General features: G+C 56.4%; 1 protein-coding gene across 1 annotated transcript in view; it reads left to right on the top strand.

The window, feature by feature from the left end:
- The window catches only part of GRIK3 (glutamate ionotropic receptor kainate type subunit 3), a 251165-nt gene extending 234568 nt beyond the window's left edge, over positions 1 to 16597 (top strand). Inside the window, exons 14-16 of the mRNA XM_006158576.3 lie at positions 11066 to 11288; positions 11752 to 12002; positions 14431 to 16597. Coding sequence (XP_006158638.2) covers positions 11066 to 11288; positions 11752 to 12002; positions 14431 to 14625 — 669 coding nt within the window. The 3' untranslated portion in view covers positions 14626 to 16597. The remainder of the gene's footprint in view (positions 1 to 11065; positions 11289 to 11751; positions 12003 to 14430) is intronic.
- Positions 16598 to 18917: the final 2320 nt, after the last annotated feature.

Genomic DNA, 18917 nt, shown 5'->3' with positions numbered 1-18917 from the left:
GCTTGAAAACCGGCTACAGAGCCTTGCCCTGGCTTTTGGTTTGTCAGCGACTGCTCTCCGTCAGGCCGGAAGCCGGGTGCTGCCCCCTTCTCTGGCCCTCGCTCCCCACCCCAGCCGTTGCCTCCTCCCAGGCTGTGCTGAGTGAGGGGTGAGCCCGAAGCAGGAAGAGTGGGTGGGAAAGCCTCTGCCATGGCACTGGCGCCCCTCTCCCACTGCCCTACCCCAGTCACCCATGTGTCCCCCTTGAGGTCAGAAGTAACTACTTAGTGAAGCAAAGGGAGAGAGGAAAGAGACCCCCCCCAGGGCCAGCAGGTGGTGTGGTGGTTAAGGTGCTGGACTCTCATGTGGCTGACTGCAGTTCAAGTCCCGGACCTGGGAGCTTGCTTTCTCATTTTCTGTCTCTCTCTGGTCAGATTTAAACTATAATAATAACAAATGAAATAATTTTTTTGTTTAAAGAGGCGCCCCTCTCAGTGACACTGGGAAGGAGCCAGCCGGCCTGCCGAAGAGTGGGGCCCTGGCCAGTGCCGAGGGAGGGAGCAAAGCCCTACCAGAGGCACCTTAGAAGCTCTGTGGGACTCTGTGTGTTCCCGAGTGTGAGCTTGTGTGAGCATGTGTACATGTGCACGGCTGCATACGTGCACACACAGAGTATATACTACATGTCGGTGTGTGTTTGTGTATGCACACGTGCCGTGCTTGCGTCTGCCCACGCGGATGCATGTGTCTGTGTGCTCGGGTTGCTCGTGTGTATGTGAACTGGTCAGCGTCTATCTCTGTGATCTGGCCATGGGCATATGTGCCTGATGTCTTCATGTACTCGTGTGCTGAGGGTACATGTGTGTCTGTCCCCACACGTGTGCTCCATAAGCGAGGGTGGGCCCCTGTGTGTGTGATGGCCCGTGTGTGTATGTCTGCACGTGTGTGTATAGCCCTTGTGTGTGTAATGGCCCGTGTGTATGTCTGCACATGCGTGTATAGCCCCTGTGTGTGTGATGGCCCGTGTGTGTATGTCTTCACGTGCGTGTATAGCCCCTGTGTGTGTGATGGCCCGTGTGTGTATGTCTGCGTGTGTGTATATAGCCCCTGTGTGTGTGATGGCCCATGTGTGTATGTCTTCACGTGCGTGTATAGCCCCTGTGTGTGTGATGGCCCGTGTGTGTATGTCTGCACATGCGTGTATAGTCCCTGTGTGTGTGATGGCCCGTGCAGACCTGTGCATGGATAATAGCCCACATGTGAGCACCCATGTGCACATGTGTGTCTGCACATATATAACTACGTGTGTGTAATTAGCCCTGTGTGCATGTGTGTCTGTGTATGTGTTGCATGCATGCCTCCGCGTGCCCCCCCCCCAGGCTGCGGCCCGGCCCTCTCACTGTGCCAGCACGCCTCTCATGCATTACGCATGAGCCCGTCTCTAAGCAGGGCTCCCGATCAAAGGGAGCGGCATAAATAAGCCGGTGCAGCTCGTTGCCGCCGACTGGAGGCCCGCGCTCCCTCCATGCTAAGATGCTCAGACTGGCTTCCAGGAGCCTGGCCCAGCTCCCCCCAGCCACTGTCCTCACATCCAGCAGCACCTCCCGCAGCCTCCTCCGCCCTCACCCACTGCCCGGCAAATGGCACAGGGAGGGGACAGAGGGCTGCAGATGGTGCCACCCGGACGGGAGGGCAGGGCGCGAGGCTCAGGCCAGACTCAGCAGCCCCACCTCCCCCTGCAGAGCCTCTCCACTGTCTCGCTGCCTGGAGGGTCCATTGCTCCACCTTGTCTCCTGCCTTGTCTCCAGCCTTGATTCCAGTGCAGCTCCCCTTGCCAGGCGCCCTGTCACCGGCTGCAGCAGTGGGACTGCTAGCTGGGGCAGGAGCCTGATGGCCACACCTGAGCCCACCGTAGGGACGAGAGAGAGGCACGCCTCCACCGGCAGGGGGGGGGGCCCGGCTGCAGCAGTGGGACTGCTAGCTGGGGCAGGAGCCTGATGGCCACACCTGAGCCCACCGTAGGGACGAGAGAGAGGCACGCCTCCCCCGGCAGGCCTGGGCACACTGGCGTCCCCTGCCCTGCTGCCTCTCCTCCACGGTAGACCTTCTTAGCCGTACCTTCCCCCTGTGCCCAGGTGACAGCCTCCTATTGTCACCGAATGCTTGAAGGTTAGAGCTGGCAGGAGACCTGAGTTTACCCTAGAGAAAAGGAGGCCCAGAGGGACTGAGTGTCTTGCCCAGAATCGCACAGCAGAGCAATGGCGGAGTTGGGTGCCAGGTGGGAGATGTGCACATGCAGTACCCTTTCACACCACTCTAGGGACATCTCCTGGAGGGCGGTCCTTCCTGCCCTGAGTGCACGTGGCACGGCTGGCAGCTCCAGGAGCAGGTCTGAGACGTCAAGGAGACATTGGCCTAGCCAAGAACAGTGCCCACACTTCCCGGGCATGAGCTTGGTGCCAGGTATCATTCCAAGCGCTTCATCATTCACCATGTTGCCCTGCTAACAAGTCCTAGAAGGCAGACGTTGGTCACCATCTCCGTTTCAACCTGAGGAAGCAAAGCTCAGAGAGGCTGACTGACTAGCCTGATGACACACAGCTAGCGCAACGCAGAGCTGGGGTTTTAACCCAGGCAGCTGGCCCCAGCGCCTCTGCCCTTTGTCACTGTTGCTTTCCTAAGGACCCCGCCACAGCACAGTCCTTGCATGTCCTGGTTATTCTGGAAATACGTGTGGAGTGAATGCCAGAGTGGAGTAAGGGCAGCAGGAGCCCTGGGGCAGATTAGACAGCAGTGAGGATGGAGACCACACGAGGGTGGCCCGTGACCGACCCAGGGCACAGGACAGCTGACTTGCACTTCCATGGTTAGCCCACGTACCTGGGTAGGCCTTAACCCCCCTGCTGGTTGAGAGAGGAACAAGGCAGAGGGACGGATCCCGTTTCTGTCCAAAGGCATCAGCAGGGAGAAGCAGACGTGGGCGATCTGGGCTCCAGACCTCTCGCCCCTCCCTGCAGCCTGGGAGATGCATGGCTAGGGGCGGCCCCATCATTCCAAAGGAAATTTCATTTGAAGAGTTGTCAGGGAGCCGCAGACATCACAAACAGCGTCTCCTGTGTTGTCCTCCCTCCGTCTTGGAAGATAAAAATTAATTAGGAGATGAAAAAGGAGGCCTTTGAAAGCACTGTTTGGCTGTAAAAATATGTAGGCAAAATGTAAAGGAGAACGTGGGGAAGCGTGTTCCTGCAGGGAGGGCTGGGCAGCTTGGAAGGGAGAGGATGCGGAAGATGGCTTCTCCTGGGGTTTAGTCCTTTCTAGGAGTTGGGGGGAGCACTTCCAGGTGGGAAGGATAGGGCTTAGGAACAGAGGGCAGACTGGGGCTGAGAAGTCCAGGCTCCCCAGGGCCCTGGGTCCTGTCAAACCCTCCCGGTGCAGCCTCGGTCCCTGCAGCTGTACTGGAGGGTGCTTGGACAGGCCACCCCCCACCCCCAGGCTGCAAGGCAGACTCTTCCCTGAGCCGGAGGGCTCAGGAGGCTGCTCCCCACTCTCAGCTGGAGTTCCTCCTGGCCTGTCTGCTGGCCTGGCTCACACAGAGCCTTAGTTCTGTCTTCAAGCAGAGCAGGGTGGCAGGACCGGAATGCAGTGACGAGGCCATATTCCTCAGATGCAGCCTGGCCCTGTCGGGTAACATCCACTTTAAGGTTACATCAGGATTGCAGTAGCCTTGGGCAAGTCATTTTACTTCTACAAGCCTCAGTTTGCTCACCTACTCGACGTGGGTACTGATTCTCACCACGCATGACTCCCAGAGGATCCAGTGAGCTGCCCTTCGCACAGCGGTCGGCTTGGGGCTGCGCTCACTGGAGCATGTGGTTCCATCTCCTCTGAGCATTCTCCTGTCAGCTGGCCCAGGAGGCAGGGAAGAGGCTGGCCCCTTTCCTGCTCTTCCCAGAGGACCTACCTGAGCACGCAGGAAAGCGGCCAGCACAGGCACCGGGAGAGTCTCGTTCCAGATCCCGCTGGAATGGACGTCCTGGACCTTGTGAAGGCCATTGGCGCCTGCTGCCACAGGTGGCCATCCACCTCCACACGGAGCTAAGCGCTTTAGCAGGGGCCCAGAAGTCCTCGGGCTGGAAGAAAGCCAGAGCAGTGATAGGGACAGGGTGAGGACCCGGGATGACAGGGAAGCCATTGACAACTGAGTTACTGAGGACTTTTCTGTGCGTTGGTTTTCTCGGTTATGAAGTGGGTACAACCCTAGCACCTACCTTGGTATTACCAAGGTGATTACCAGGTTAATCCATGTGTACAGCCTAGAACAGGGCCTGTCACTGAGTAGCATGCAATAGATGTCAACCGTTTTTACTGCTTATTGTAGCAAGCTGGTGACACACAAGCCTGGCCAACTCAAAGATCTAATTTGGGGAACCACATATCCTGTATATGTATATTTTGTGAGTTATTAGTTAAAAGGGAGGCTTTTGTATGTTAAAAAGTTCATGCTTTGTGGGTCCAGCAGGTGGCATGGTGGTTAAGTGCTGGACTCTCCCGGGTGGCTGACCACGGTTCAAGTCCTGGACCTGTTATCTTGCTTTCTTACTTTCTCTCTCTCTTTCTCTCTCTGGTCAAATTAAATAAACAGTTTTTTTGTTTTTTGTTTTGAAGAGGTTTTTGCTATAGGGCACGTGCGCTCGCCAGAGAGACAGAGAGAGACAGAGAGAGAGAAAGCAAGAAATCACCCCCCCAGGGGGGGATGGCCACGCCGCAATCCCTTCTCCTCCATTCTCCTCTCGGGATCTTGGGCATGCACGCACACATGCCTGGCGTGAGTTTAAGCCACCGGGTCCGGGACTAAAACCACTGTCGGCTACATGGGAGTTCAGCGACATAGCCTGTAACTGCTGGTCCCAATAAATAGGTCTTTAAAAAAAATAAGTCACATTTTGGGGCCAGCAAGTGGTATAGTGGTTAAGGCTCTAGACTCCCACGTAGTCAACTGGGGCTAGAGTCCAGGTGACTCGGCGGCTTGAAATCACACCAGGAATGCATGTGTGCGTGCCCAAAGGGATTGCAACATGGTCATCTCTCTTGGGGGAGTGATTTCTCTCTTTCAGTCTCTATCTCTTTCTGTCTCTCTGGCAAGCACACACGCCCTATAGCAAAAAATCTCTCTCTCAAAAATAAAATAAAAGTTCCCATTTCCAGCTCCTTCAAAATGTGAAAGATTTGGCACCCAGAGCCGTCTCTCGGAGCAGCAGTTGTCGGGAGCCCAGGGTGCCGTCTGTCTCCAGTTCACAGAACCCCACCAGGCTTCGCTAGGAATTTACTACCCTGCCTGGCCCCTGTCGGCATTTGGGCCTGCTCCTCCTGAGGACTGTGCCTCTCGGTGTCCCTAGCCACTCCGCACTGCAGAGCTTGTTATCCCCAATTTCCAGATGAGAAAACTGAGCCTTAGAGCAAATTGAGGAGCCTTGAGGAGAAACACAAGCCCACACCTGCGGAGCCTTGGTGGCTGGGCTCTGTGGCAAGCACGTCCCATGCCTTTTCCCTTAGAAGGGTCACCGTGAACCCATGTACGGACACTTCCAAGCCCACGGTACAGATGGGGAAAGGAAGGCTCCGAGGTGTGATGCCGCCTGCCCATGGCCACAGAAGAGGCTGGACTCTGACCTAGGCTGGTGTGACTCAGAATCCGGACGGTAGAGCTGACCCTTCCCACTCCCTCTACCCCTAGCCTGCAGCCCTCACCTCCAGTCTCATCCCTGCAGGGGCTGGCCTGCTGTCCATGCAAGCAAGCCTTGGGGACATGGGGCAGATATCAGGGCTGCTGCTGGGACAGAGGCCAGTGAGTTGTCCTCACCAGGAGGCTGTATCAGCTGCCTGAGGCCTCCTGGTCCCTGTGGAAATAACCCAGGGGAAATGATTCACTGCTCGAGTCTGCAATCCGATAAGGACAGGGGCCCCACGCCCAGGGATAAGGAAGCCAATTACTTTGGGAAAAGGTCTCCTTCCTTGTCTGGAGAATGCCCACGGTCTTGCATGGAATCCCATCTGCACACGTTCCCTGGGCCTCAGCTCCCCTGGGGATTGAAATGTAGATTTATATATGTATAGAGAGCGTCACATTCCCCTGTACAGAAATGTTAAATTCTCAAGATTAAGTATCTTCAGTTGGGGAAAATCAATTTACTTCTTTGAGGAGGCTGCGATTGAAAGTCGTGAGCCTGAAACTTACTTTCTTGCCAATTTTCCTGATAAAAAAAGCATCTCCATCCTGGCATGTCGCCCTGTATTGGCTGCTGCAGACGATCCCATTAATTGATTGGATGGCTGGTCCTGAAGCCATCCTCATGAAGGTTTCCACTGGGGCTGGGACAGGCAGGATGGCAGGAGCTATAGGCTGTGGCATGCCAGGCCTGGGCTAGTGACTGCGGCTCAGGCCGGTGATGGAACTCAGGCCTCTGGTGGCCTGGCCACGGAGAAGGGAGCGGGGAGCCGGCCTTCGTCCAGGAGGGAGCCGGGCTTTGTCTCAGCCTTGCCAGAGGGAAGCATCTTAGGGTAGTGCCCCAGAATCACTGACTCGCTCAAGGACAGAGGACAAACTTCAGGGGGGCCAGAAACCATGAGCAGGGGTGTTTCAGAACGGGGCTGCCCTGTTCTCGGGGGACAGTGGGCAACCGATCCAGAGAGACAGACCTGGGAGGAAACCTCCTGGAATCAGGGTTACATCCAGTTCATGCCTTGTCGCCACCTCCCACCTTCCCTGGCCCAAGTTCTCTGGTGTCCTTTTTCACCTTCCTCATTCATTTCCTTTACTCTCTGGTGACTTTCATGTGTCTTTCCTGAAAGACCACCTGCCTCAACACTTCCTCCAGTCCCAGCTGGAATTTCTGTCCCTTTCTATGGCATCGTGTTGCTGGGAACAGCATATGTTCTGGTGTCAGGCAAGCCTGCGTATAGGAGGAAGGGTGGGGGGAGGATGCAAGCAGGAGTTTGGAGGAAGAGGAAAAATTTTCATCCCAGTGTGAGACAGAAGGAGTGGGGCAGGGCTTCCTGAGTGATTCGTTGTCAATTTATTTTTGCCAAGACTCATATTTCTTGGATGTGAATGACTGGTTGTGTGGGAGACAGAGAGAGGGAGGGAGAGCTAGGTGATGGATAGATGGGTTAAAGGAAGGACAGATGGACAGATGACTGGAGAGATGGAGTAACAGATGGATAAAGGCTAGGTGTGCAGTTGAATAGTGAGTTGAATGAACTAGTGTAAAGTGTGTGTGGAGAAGAGTATGCTCAGATGAGGGGGTGGATGGATGGATGGTTGTGTGGCCAGATGGGTGGGTGGGTGTGTGGGTAAGTAGGTGTGTGGATGGGTGTACAAGTGGGTGGGTACGTGGATGGATGGGTAGTTGGGTGTGTGGATGGATGGATGGGTAAGCAGATGGATAGATAGCTGGTTGTGTGGATAAATGGAGAGGTGGATGGATGGGTAGATTAATGGGTGGGTGGGTATGTGGATGGATGGGTAGTTGGGTGTGTGGATAGATGGATGGGTACATAGATGGATAGATAGGTGGTTGTGTGGATAAGTAGAGAGGTGGATGGATGGGTAGATTAATGGGTGGGTGGGTATGTGGATGGATGGGTAGTTGGGTGTGTGGATAGATGGATGGGTACATAGATGGATAGATAGGTGGTTGTGTGGATAAGTAGAGAGGTGGATGGATGGGTAGATTAATGGGTGGGTGGGTATGTGGATGGATGGGTAGTTGGGTGTGTGGATGGATGGATGAGTACACAGATGGATAGATAGCTGGTTGTGTGGATAAATGGAGAGGTGGATAGATGGGTAGTTGGGTGTGTGGACGGATGGATGGGTAAGCAGATGTATAGATAGGTGGTTGTGTGGATAAGTGGAGAGGTGGATGGATGGGTAGTTGGGTGTGTGGATGAATGGATGGGTAAGCAGATGGATAGATAGGTGGTTGTGTGGATAAATGAAGAGGTGGATGAATGGGTAGTTGAGTGTGTGGATAGATGGATGGGTAAGCAGATGTATAGATAGGTGGTTGTGTGGATAAATGAAGAGGTGGATGAATGGGTAGTTGAGTGTGTGGATAGATGGATGGGTAAGCAGATGTATAGATAGGTGGTTGTGTGGATAAGTGGAGAGGTGGATGGATGGGTAGTTGGGTGTGTGGATGGATGGATGGATGGGTAAGCAGATGGATAGATAGGTGGTTGTGTGGATAAGTAGAGAGGTGGATGGATGGGTAGATTAATGGGTGGATGCGTTAGACAGTGTAACCATTGCTCTGCTTGCCTCATTCACCTCTGGTTTCCACCTCTCATAGGAGAGGGAGATTTGGAAAACAGGAGAGACTGGAAATACAGTTGTCCCTTGGTATCTGCAGGGGACAGTTTTCCAAGACCCCCTGCAGATACCCAAATCCATAGATGCTCACATCCCTTATATAAATGACACAGTATTTGCTCAGAACCTACATCCCTCCATACACTGTAAATCTTCTCTTGATTACTTGCAGACCTAGCGCAATGTAAATGCTGTGTAAATAGCGGTTACACAGTATTGTTTAGGGAATAATGACAGGGGAAGTCCACACACGTTCAGTACAGACGCGACCAATTTTCTTTTCTCAAATGTTGTCTATCGTGGTTGGCTGACTCCGCAATGCGGGGTCTGTGAATACGGAGGGCCACTGTAGTGGGAATGGCTGGCTCTCTGGAAAGGCAACTGCACCAGGCAGGGCGACTTCTGTGACTATGTGGGTGAGAGCGCGCATGCCTTGTCTATTGCCGTCTAGCGCATTACTCAAAGTCTGGTATCATGAAGCACCTCCTGTCACCTCCCAGTGTGTGGGGCAGGAACCCAGGCCAGGGCTCTCCAAGGCTGGACCCCTTGCTCAGGTCTCTCCAAGGTTGTTCGCTAACACTGTAGCCATGTTGGGGCCCTCCTCCAAGCTCATGGGGGGCTGTTGGCGGCACGCGTTCTTCCCAGGGCTGCACCGAGGGCTGCAGGTATTGGGTCTGTGGCCAGAGGCTGCCTTCCGTGGCTTGCCAAGCAGCCCTCTCCACAGGCCAGATCATAGCCTAGCAGCCAGCCAGAGGAGACAAGCCCGAGAGGGTGCAAGCAAGACGGGCTTCAGCTCTTGCAAGGGATCTTGGGCGTGACATCCCACACCTTGGGGCGGGGTTACAAGCAAGTCGCTAGGTCCAGCCCACACCAAAAGGAGGGGATTGGGCAAGGGCAGGAGTGCCAGGGGATGGGATGCTAGAGCCATTTGGAAGCTTCCTGCCACCAGGGAATGGGGAAGGGGTGAGACAGAGTGAGAAAGAAACAGAGCAGGAAGTGGGAAATTATCAAGAGGATGAGAAACATCTGGGGGAGTTGGAAGAGCTGGAAATCAGGACTGTGTAAGGCAAGAGCAGCTGGCGGAGAGGGTGCCTGGGGCAGCGGGAAGAGGAGGTGAAGATGGGCGAGCAGGAGAGGTGAGAGGGCTTGGCGACAGGAGCAGCTCTGCAGCGTCCGAAGGCCAGAGAGCGGGAACAGCCCAACGCAGGCGGGCTGAACGCCAGGAGGAGCTGGGGAGCCCAGGAGGACACAGGGCGTCTAAGCCCTTTGTGCCTCCACTTGGGGGCAGTTAAACTCATTGGCAAGGGGGCCACAGCTTATCAGTAAGGCCCCCAGGCTCTATGCCCAAGAGAGGTGTCACTGGCCCATAACCAAGTCCGTGCCCAGGCGGGATTCTGAGGCGTCCCTGATGCTGCTTTGGCGTTCCCTCCTGCCCTGGTCGCCTCCTCCCCAAGGTGTGTTTGGGAGCCAGAAGCCAGTTCTGGAGGGGACAGCCCTTTGCAGAGCTAAGAAGCACCTGGAGAGAAGCGAGTATACTTTCCTCCCAAGCTCCATCCACCCCCTTCCCGGGCACAGCTTCCCCCTGCCCATCCCCCAGTCCTGCCCACCTGTCTCAGTGCAACCAGGCCGTGCTCACCCACACCGGAGGTCGGCCCAGCGCCAGGCTGACAGGCTGACACCACAGACCGGCACACCAGACTTGGAAACAGCCGGGCACAACGGGGCCACAGAGCCACCTGCTCCTCTGGGACCAGCCAGGCAGGGCCATCCCTGTTGGGAGCAGGCAGCTGGCAGCCACCCAGTCCCAGGAAGTCTCACGAACACAGGGCACCCTGGTCTGCCCAGTCTCCCCAGACAGCAAGTCACCCTTGGCCCCGGCCCCCTTTTCTTTCCAGGTCTCTGAGCCTCCCCAGGGCAGACAGAGCAGCCTCCCAACTGGCCTGGTCCTGCCCACGCTTCAGCCCTGACCTACTGTCCCAGGCCCTGGAGCAGCCAGCGGGACTCGCAGCCTGGCTGCTCCGATGGCCTCACTCTCTCCCCTTCTGCTTCTCTCTCACTGCGGTGAAGTAGGACGGGAGCCTGTGCTTCTGACCGTCTTCCCGGAAACAGCGTAGGAAAGGGCACTGCTCCACCTTCGTGGGCATCCGTCTCTCCCTCCCCAGCCTCAGTGGCTCCTGTGAGGCGGAATAGCAGGGTAGTTAGGAGCCAGCTAGCCTGGCTTTGAGGCCCGGCTCTGCCACTCAGTGTCTGGGTAACCTTGGGCAAGTTACTTAGCTGTGCCTCAGTTTCCCTGTCACCAAAGTGGAGCTAATGGGAACACCTTCCTCCAGGGATCGCTGAGAAGAGTCTGCGAGTCCATGCAGGCGGAGCACGTGGAGCAAGACTCCGTGCATGCTAAGGGTTTAACAAATATTTAAGAAAAAATGGATTATTAGAATTATCTAGTGAGTATAAGAGCCGTCTGTTACAAACTCAGTCTGAAGATCCTTTTCCTGTGCGAAGAGTCAAGGCTTCCCAGGAAGCGGGTCCGAGTCTGAGTCGGCCATATCACCTGCCAGCTGTGTTTGGACCTCTCCTCCCAGGACCTCAGTTTGCCCATCGGAGCGATGGGCAGTCCTCCCTCGGCAGATCGCGGGCCCTCCTGAGCGGGCTGTGCAGTGCTAGGCCCTCGGCGTGCTCAGTAACGTGTGTGCTCTCCCCTCCCTCCTGGCCCAGAAATCCAAGATCTCCACCTTCGAGAAGATGTGGGCCTTCATGAGCAGCAAGCCCTCGGCGCTGGTGAAGAACAACGAGGAGGGCATCCAGAGGACGCTGACGGCGGACTACGCGCTGCTCATGGAGTCCACGACCATCGAGTACGTCACCCAGAGGAACTGCAACCTCACCCAGATCGGGGGCCTCATCGACTCCAAGGGCTACGGCATCGGCACGCCCATGGGTGAGCGCGGGGCTGCAGGCGGAGGGTGGCAGGTGCGCGCAGAAGCATGCGGGCCTCTGCTCCTGCTCCTAGTCAACTGACTGCACCTAGAAAGGCGCACTCCCTCGGCCCAGACGCAGAGGCCCGGGCCACGGACATGGGTCAGCCTCCCTGCAAGAGGAGCACTGGAGCGAATGCAAAGTAGGGGATCAGAGGCAGGGGCTATGCCTCCCTACCCTCGCCCACCCCTGCCCATGTAACCCGGGTACACAGGGGCTGCCCGGGGCCAATGGGAGCAGATATTCAACGTGCAGACCGCCCCCCCCAACATTCCACCCTCCCAGATACCATCTGTCGCGGTAAGGAGGGGCCCAGCAGTCAACGGGACCTGTTTCGTGAGCTGGCTAAGGGCTGGGGAGGGTGGCAGCACCGGCCAGGCCAGGGCGGGGTATGTGCCACCGACAGCCCAGCTCCGCTCCCCCAGGCTCCCCGTACCGGGACAAGATCACCATCGCCATCCTGCAGCTGCAGGAGGAGGACAAGCTGCACATCATGAAGGAGAAGTGGTGGCGAGGCAGCGGCTGCCCTGAGGAGGAGAACAAGGAGGCCAGCGCCCTGGGCATTCAGAAGATCGGGGGCATCTTCATCGTCCTGGCTGCGGGGCTGGTGCTGTCCGTGCTGGTGGCCGTGGGCGAGTTCGTGTACAAGCTCCGCAAGACGGCGGAACGAGAGCAGGTGAGCCAGGCCTGCACGGGAGGGGCAGAGCTGGAGTCACCTGCATGCTGTCACCCATCCATGCCAGGCACACCCTGAGGCTCTCCGCACTCTCGCCACTGCCCAGCCTCCATCCAGTGCCCTAGGAGGTCCCTACAGGCCAAGCTACCGTCACCTTTGGCCTAGACCACACGACAGCCTCCAAGCTGTTCTTGCAGTGCCCTCGCTTCCCTGCCACCATCCACAATTAAACAAAAAAGCCAGGGCCACGTTTAAAACTTAATTCAAACCGTATCGTTTCACGGTGTAAAACCCTCCAGGGTAATCATCGAAGCGGGGTGATGGTTGCATAGGGGTTCATTATTCTGTTCTCTCTACTTTTGCATATATTTGGAAATTTCCATAATCAAAAGTTAAAAAAAAAAAAAAGTTAAGAGGGCTGGTCCAAACATACAGATAGTAGAACTCAGCTCACTCCGCCTGATTAATTCAAGCGCTGGGCAGTGATTCCAGGTCCCAGCAGCAAATTAGAATCACGAGGAGAAAGTTTTTAAGCTCTAATGCCCTGGCCTCGCTCCCAGAGACTCCTGCTTAATTGGCCTGAGGTGAGCCTGGCATCGGCATTTTAAGAAAGCCTAGCGGGCAATTTAAGTGTGCGCCTGAGCGGGGGCCTGGGCGTGGGGCAGGTGCCTGCTGGTCACCAGAGACTCAGAGTCCGCGTCCAGCTGAAGGAGGTGGCTGTTAAGTCATATGTAAAGGGGACCCCTGAAAACAGCGACGCAGGCAGCCTCCGAAACTGAAATGGGGTCCTTTCTAGCCAGCAAAGCCTACATCAGCGAAGAGGAGGGCAGACATACCCGGGGTCACAGTCACCTCGGGTAGTGGGAGACGCTGTCAGGGCTGCTCAGGGGCACCTCAGTGGGCACACTTCTGGGGACAGTTCCCAGGGCATTCAGTCTGTAAAACTGTCCTACCTTCTGGCCGGTCTATTTCTGCTTTAAGAAATGCACGCGGTGGACGTGGTCGCAAATACGCTGTTCCACTTACAAGGATATTTGCTGAAGTGGTAATTATACCGTGAAAAAAAGTGGGGAGGGGGCTAAATGTCCAACAATAGGGAAGGGTTTAAAAAATTAAGAGAAATCAAAACAATAACAATAACTAAATTATGCAGGGGTTCTCGTTACCATTGGAAGGAGCTCCGAATTTTACCAAGAAGCCTGCGGGAGGCGGGTCCTTGCGCACCCTTCGAACTTCCTCCCTCCCTCCCCCCTCACTCCACCCCCCACGTACCGCCTCCTCTTCAGTCCTCAGTACACGAGCATGTTTCTGTCACAGGGCCTTTGCCCGCGTCATTCCCTCTGTCTGGCTGCTCTCCCCTAGGGGACCATGTACTTGGCACCTTCTAGTCATTCAGGTGTCAGCTCAGATGTCACCACTGAAGTAGCATTTGTCACCTGTCCCGTTCCCAGCTCTCCATCCCATTGCTCTGCTTCATAATTCCCACAAAGGTCGCCACTACATCTGAAGCTCTTCATTGAGTCATGTTTGTGACATGAGCTCCTTGAGGGCTGGGACTTTGTCTTCTTCGCTGATACCTAGAGCAGGGCCTGGCACATAGTAGGGCCTGGGAAATACCTGCAGAATGAGGAAAGGAGGTTGAGGGAATGCTATCCTGCATCTTCTGGGGAAGGAAGGGAGGCTCAGAAAAGGGCAGCCAGATCCAAAGCCAGGTCCCTGGTGCTCGGGCCCCAGGACCCACACACAAGCATCCCAGTGCTAACCGGGCAGCTGGGGTGGCAGCAGCCCCGCAGCCTTCTGTGCGAACCTCAGGATGGCCTCTGGATGCTGGTCTGGTAGAAGCCTTACCATGTGATGCCTAGGGGCAATCAATGCCGCTCTCTTGCCGTCCCTCCTGGCTTCCTGCAGGGTCCCAGGCCAGAGGGAAGCCTTGCAGGGCCCTGTCTGCCAGTTGCCCACCTTGGGAAACAGGCTGGACCCTCGCAAGTGGTGGGGAGGGTACAGTGGTTCTGGAAGCCTTCCAGGAGGAGGGCCACCCCCACTGTCATAAGATGTCTCTTGAGCCCTGACCCTGAGCCAGTCCTCATGTTGAGGGTTGAGCTCGTGGGAATGAAACTTAGAGTCTGATGGAGAAAACCTAGACGATAAACCAGAGCTCCTCAGACTGTAACACACAGGCCGGTTGGAGCTCAGTCTGCTCCCCTTTAAAATGAAAATAAGATGCTCACTGCTGTCTACCTGCCTCAGGCTCCAAAGAAGAATGCAGGGCTATGGGGAGGGCAGAGGGCGGAGGGTAGAGTGCAGGGTTGGTGATGGGTGGTGTGAGAAACACGCAGCGGCCTTAGCCCAGCCCTGGGAGGAAGGGGAGGCATTGGCCAGTTACGGACCTGCCCTCACTATGTGCTTCCCTCCCCTCGGCCTCCCGCAGCGCTCCTTCTGCAGCACTGTGGCCGACGAGATCCGTTTCTCCCTCACCTGCCAGCGCCGGGTCAAGCACAAGCCACAGCCCCCCATGATGGTCAAGACGGACGCCGTCATCAACATGCACACGTTCAACGACCGCCGGCTCCCGGGCAAGGACAGCGTGGCCTGCAGCACACCGTTAGCCCCTGTGTTCCCCTAGGTCACGGGAGGTGGGCAGTGCAGGCCTGGAGCCAGCAGGGGAAGTGGAAATGGGAAGAAGGGCCCCTAGCCCCATGCTGGGCTTGGGGACCAGAGCTGCTGCCTGCCTGCTGGGCCAGGAGCCCTCTGCCCTTACCTGCCAGCAGACCAGCAGGCCTCGGGCCCACTGCTCGGCTTCATCCTTCTCCTGTCTCTTCCATGGGTCTCCAAAGCTGCCGGCCGCGATACCAAGCCCAAAGGAAGCACAGGCCTCTCTCGGGCCACACTCACCGCCCCTCAGCTCTCCTCTAGAGTTGAACATCTCTGTCGTGGCCCTGCAGAGGCCACAGGCGATGGGAGACAGCTCTTCCATTGCTGTTCCCTCTCCAGGAGCCCCAGTCTCTGAGGGCCGACTGCGAGGTCAGACACAGCCCTCGGCGCCTTAAGGATGTTCTAGGGTGACTGTCGACAGGAGCTAAAGATTAGGGCTGGCCGTCCCATATGCCTGGGCAGAAGGAAGACTGTCCACCAGGGTCTGTTCTTGTGGTCCTGGTCTTCTGGACACACATCACCCATGGCAACCCCTGTCTTGGCCAGGTTAAAAGGGTGTGGGGTGTGGGTGAGAAGAGAATGCAAGAATAGAGGCAGCCATCGGGGTTCTTATGTACAATGTCCCAGGGTCTCCCTCTCCTCTTGGAGGTCTCTAGGAATGTGTGAGGGGGTGATCACAGCAGGTCTTTCTCCACTTTATGGCCAGAGGAGAGAGGACACCCTGACTCTCTCATGGAGGATGCCTAGAGATTCAGCTGATACCTGAAGCTCAGCAGAGGAACAGTGGATTCCAGAGAAATCCCACAGCCCTTGTGCTTTCGCTGGTCAGCAGTGACTCTCAGAACCCTGCTGGCGTGTGGGAACCTGGGCCATCTACCATCTGCTTATCAGCGACTCCCCGTGTATCTGGCAATTGGCCTAGTCTCCCGAGTCATCTCAGAAGGAGAAGAATAGCCTGGGTTGAAGCGAAAGTCAAGTCACCCCTTCCCAAAAGAAGGGTCGGCGTCCCTCTGCACAGGCTAACTTGGGGAGGTAGGGGAAGCCAGAGGGGACCCAGAGAACTGGACTCCTGGACTTGCCAAACGTAGACGTTGCTCCAGAAAATGAGAGCTTCAACATCACCGGCGGAGGCTCCAAGGGTGGGAGGAAGAAGCTGCCTCCTGGAGAATTAACCAAAGACCCCACACAGACCAAGGCCATTCTCCTGTCCAGAGCAGCTGTGACCTTGTGGGGCCTGGGGAAGGCAGCAGAGAGGGTAGTGGTCAGCGTGCACAGGGAGGGTAGACCAGAAGACTGTGGGTTCCAGCTCACTCTGATGGATGCTCTAGTGGCCTGTGACTTTAAGATTCTTAGACAAGAATGAAGAGTTAGGCACAAAGTGTCCTTAATGAGAGCGTGATGGGCCAGCAGACTTCCTGTGACCGCAGACAAGGGGCAGTCTTTAAGCAGGGCTAGGAGGACAAGAGCTCCTGGACAGGGAGCTGGGGGCTCCCTCCACTCCCACCTCTGTCCTGCCACTGCTCGGGCAGCCCAGTCAGGGGAGAGCTGCATTTGGCTCTCTAGGCCTTCTAGGCTGGGGCGAAGAGTAATCTCTAGCAGAAGGGGGAGGCCCCAGTGGGCTCCTGTGATCACACTGCCCTCCCCCACACAGCGGGCTGCAGGCCCAGAGCAGCTGGTCTCCACATCACAGCAGCTCTGCCTGGCCTTGTATGCAGTGGAGGCCGAGGAGGGTCTGACGTCCGCAGAGCCCAGTGCAGTAAGGGTAGGAAAAGCCATGCCGCCGTGAGCTCCAGGTACACGGCGTGCGTGTATTTGTCTCTGCATGTGTGAGCTTCCGGGGCTGGGGCGGGAGACAGATCTGGACATATGACAAAGTCCAGGGCATGCAATAAGAGGTGAATTCTTTAGGATCTGATGTGTGTGTGTGTGTGTGTGTGTGTGTGTGTGCCTGCACGGGTCTGTTCTTGTGGTCCTGGTCTTCTGGACACACATCACCCATGGCAACCCCTGTCTTGGCCAGGTTAAAAGGGTGTGGGGTGTGGGTGAGAAGAGAATGCAAGAATAGAGGCAGCCATCGGGGTTCTTATGTACAATGTCCCAGGGTCTCCCTCTCCTCTTGGAGGTCTCTAGGAATGTGTGAGGGGGTGATCACAGCAGGTCTTTCTCCACTTTATGGCCAGAGGAGAGAGGACACCCTGACTCTCTCATGGAGGATGCCTAGAGATTCAGCTGATACCTGAAGCTCAGCAGAGGAACAGTGGATTCCAGAGAAATCCCACAGCCCTTGTGCTTTCGCTGGTCAGCAGTGACTCTCAGAACCCTGCTGGCGTGTGGGAACCTGGGCCATCTACCATCTGCTTATCAGCGACTCCCCGTGTATCTGGCAATTGGCCTAGTCTCCCGAGTCATCTCAGAAGGAGAAGAATAGCCTGGGTTGAAGCGAAAGTCAAGTCACCCCTTCCCAAAAGAAGGGTCGGCGTCCCTCTGCACAGGCTAACTTGGGGAGGTAGGGGAAGCCAGAGGGGACCCAGAGAACTGGACTCCTGGACTTGCCAAACGTAGACGTTGCTCCAGAAAATGAGAGCTTCAACATCACCGGCGGAGGCTCCAAGGGTGGGAGGAAGAAGCTGCCTCCTGGAGAATTAACCAAAGACCCCACACAGACCAAGGCCATTCTCCTGTCCAGAGCAGCTGTGACCTTGTGGGGCCTGGGGAAGGCAGCAGAGAGGGTAGTGGTCAGCGTGCACAGGGAGGGTAGACCAGAAGACTGTGGGTTCCAGCTCACTCTGATGGATGCTCTAGTGGCCTGTGACTTTAAGATTCTTAGACAAGAATGAAGAGTTAGGCACAAAGTGTCCTTAATGAGAGCGTGATGGGCCAGCAGACTTCCTGTGACCGCAGACAAGGGGCAGTCTTTAAGCAGGGCTAGGAGGACAAGAGCTCCTGGACAGGGAGCTGGGGGCTCCCTCCACTCCCACCTCTGTCCTGCCACTGCTCGGGCAGCCCAGTCAGGGGAGAGCTGCATTTGGCTCTCTAGGCCTTCTAGGCTGGGGCGAAGAGTAATCTCTAGCAGAAGGGGGAGGCCCCAGTGGGCTCCTGTGATCACACTGCCCTCCCCCACACAGCGGGCTGCAGGCCCAGAGCAGCTGGTCTCCACATCACAGCAGCTCTGCCTGGCCTTGTATGCAGTGGAGGCCGAGGAGGGTCTGACGTCCGCAGAGCCCAGTGCAGTAAGGGTAGGAAAAGCCATGCCGCCGTGAGCTCCAGGTACACGGCGTGCGTGTATTTGTCTCTGCATGTGTGAGCTTCCGGGGCTGGGGCGGGAGACAGATCTGGACATATGACAAAGTCCAGGGCATGCAATAAGAGGTGAATTCTTTAGGATCTGATGTGTGTGTGTGTGTGTGTGTGTGTGTGTGTGCCTGCACGTGCACGTGAATGAATTGGGCATGAGAGAGATGAATCAGTAGAGAGACAGCAGTAGAGCCCCATTTATGTAAAAACAGGAGAAGCCATGTCAGAATGGGGTTCTTGGAGTATACATATGTATACAAGCCATGTCGTTATGGAGTTCTTGCGAGTATACCTATGCATACATGGTTGTGTATGCTATCTCATGTGTGCGTGTGCACTTGTGCACTGAATGGCAAGGATGGAGGGCGGGCTCTAACCTGCAGCATAGCCAAATACATGTAGAAGGAGAAGCCATGTCATCGAGGGCCCCTGTGTGAGTGGGCGTGGACGTGTGTGTGCAGGACGGCGTGTGCAGCAGAGAGCGGGACAGAACCAGGCAGCCGTGCACCGCAGGTCAGTGCGTGTTGTATGCGAGAAGCCATGTGGAGCTGGAGCTTGTGCGTGCAAGTGTGTTCTGGCACACACGTCTACTCCAGCTCACAGCGGGAGCAGAGGTGGGCCAGCAGGGAGGCAGGGCCTCCGGGTCTGTGTGCCCTTCTGTGCCTGGAGTGGGCCGAGGTCCGGGCATGCACACAGAGACCGGCCGGGCAGGCAGAACCCTCCAAGGGCCTGTGTCTGCCGACTCCTTTGCGGCAGGCAGCGTGTCCTGCTGAGGGGAGACCACCTGTGGCCCCACTTCCTGGATTCCAACCCAGCCGTTTGCCAGTTTGCTGTCGCCACCACAGTCAACGCCCACCGTCTTACTTGGTCCAAGACAGTTTCGTAGCACATGACCACATCCACATTCACGCTACACACATGTGTGTCTGTGTGCATGCTTCCGTGGGAGTGGGTCGTGCTTTTCTGAGG

This window comes from Tupaia chinensis, unplaced genomic scaffold (assembly GCF_000334495.1).
Source record: "Tupaia chinensis unplaced genomic scaffold, TupChi_1.0 Scaffold000604_1, whole genome shotgun sequence".
NCBI classification, from domain to species: Eukaryota; Metazoa; Chordata; class Mammalia; order Scandentia; family Tupaiidae; genus Tupaia; species Tupaia belangeri.
Note: the sequence above shows the minus strand (reverse complement) of the source record. Positions and strands in the feature narration are given on the sequence as shown.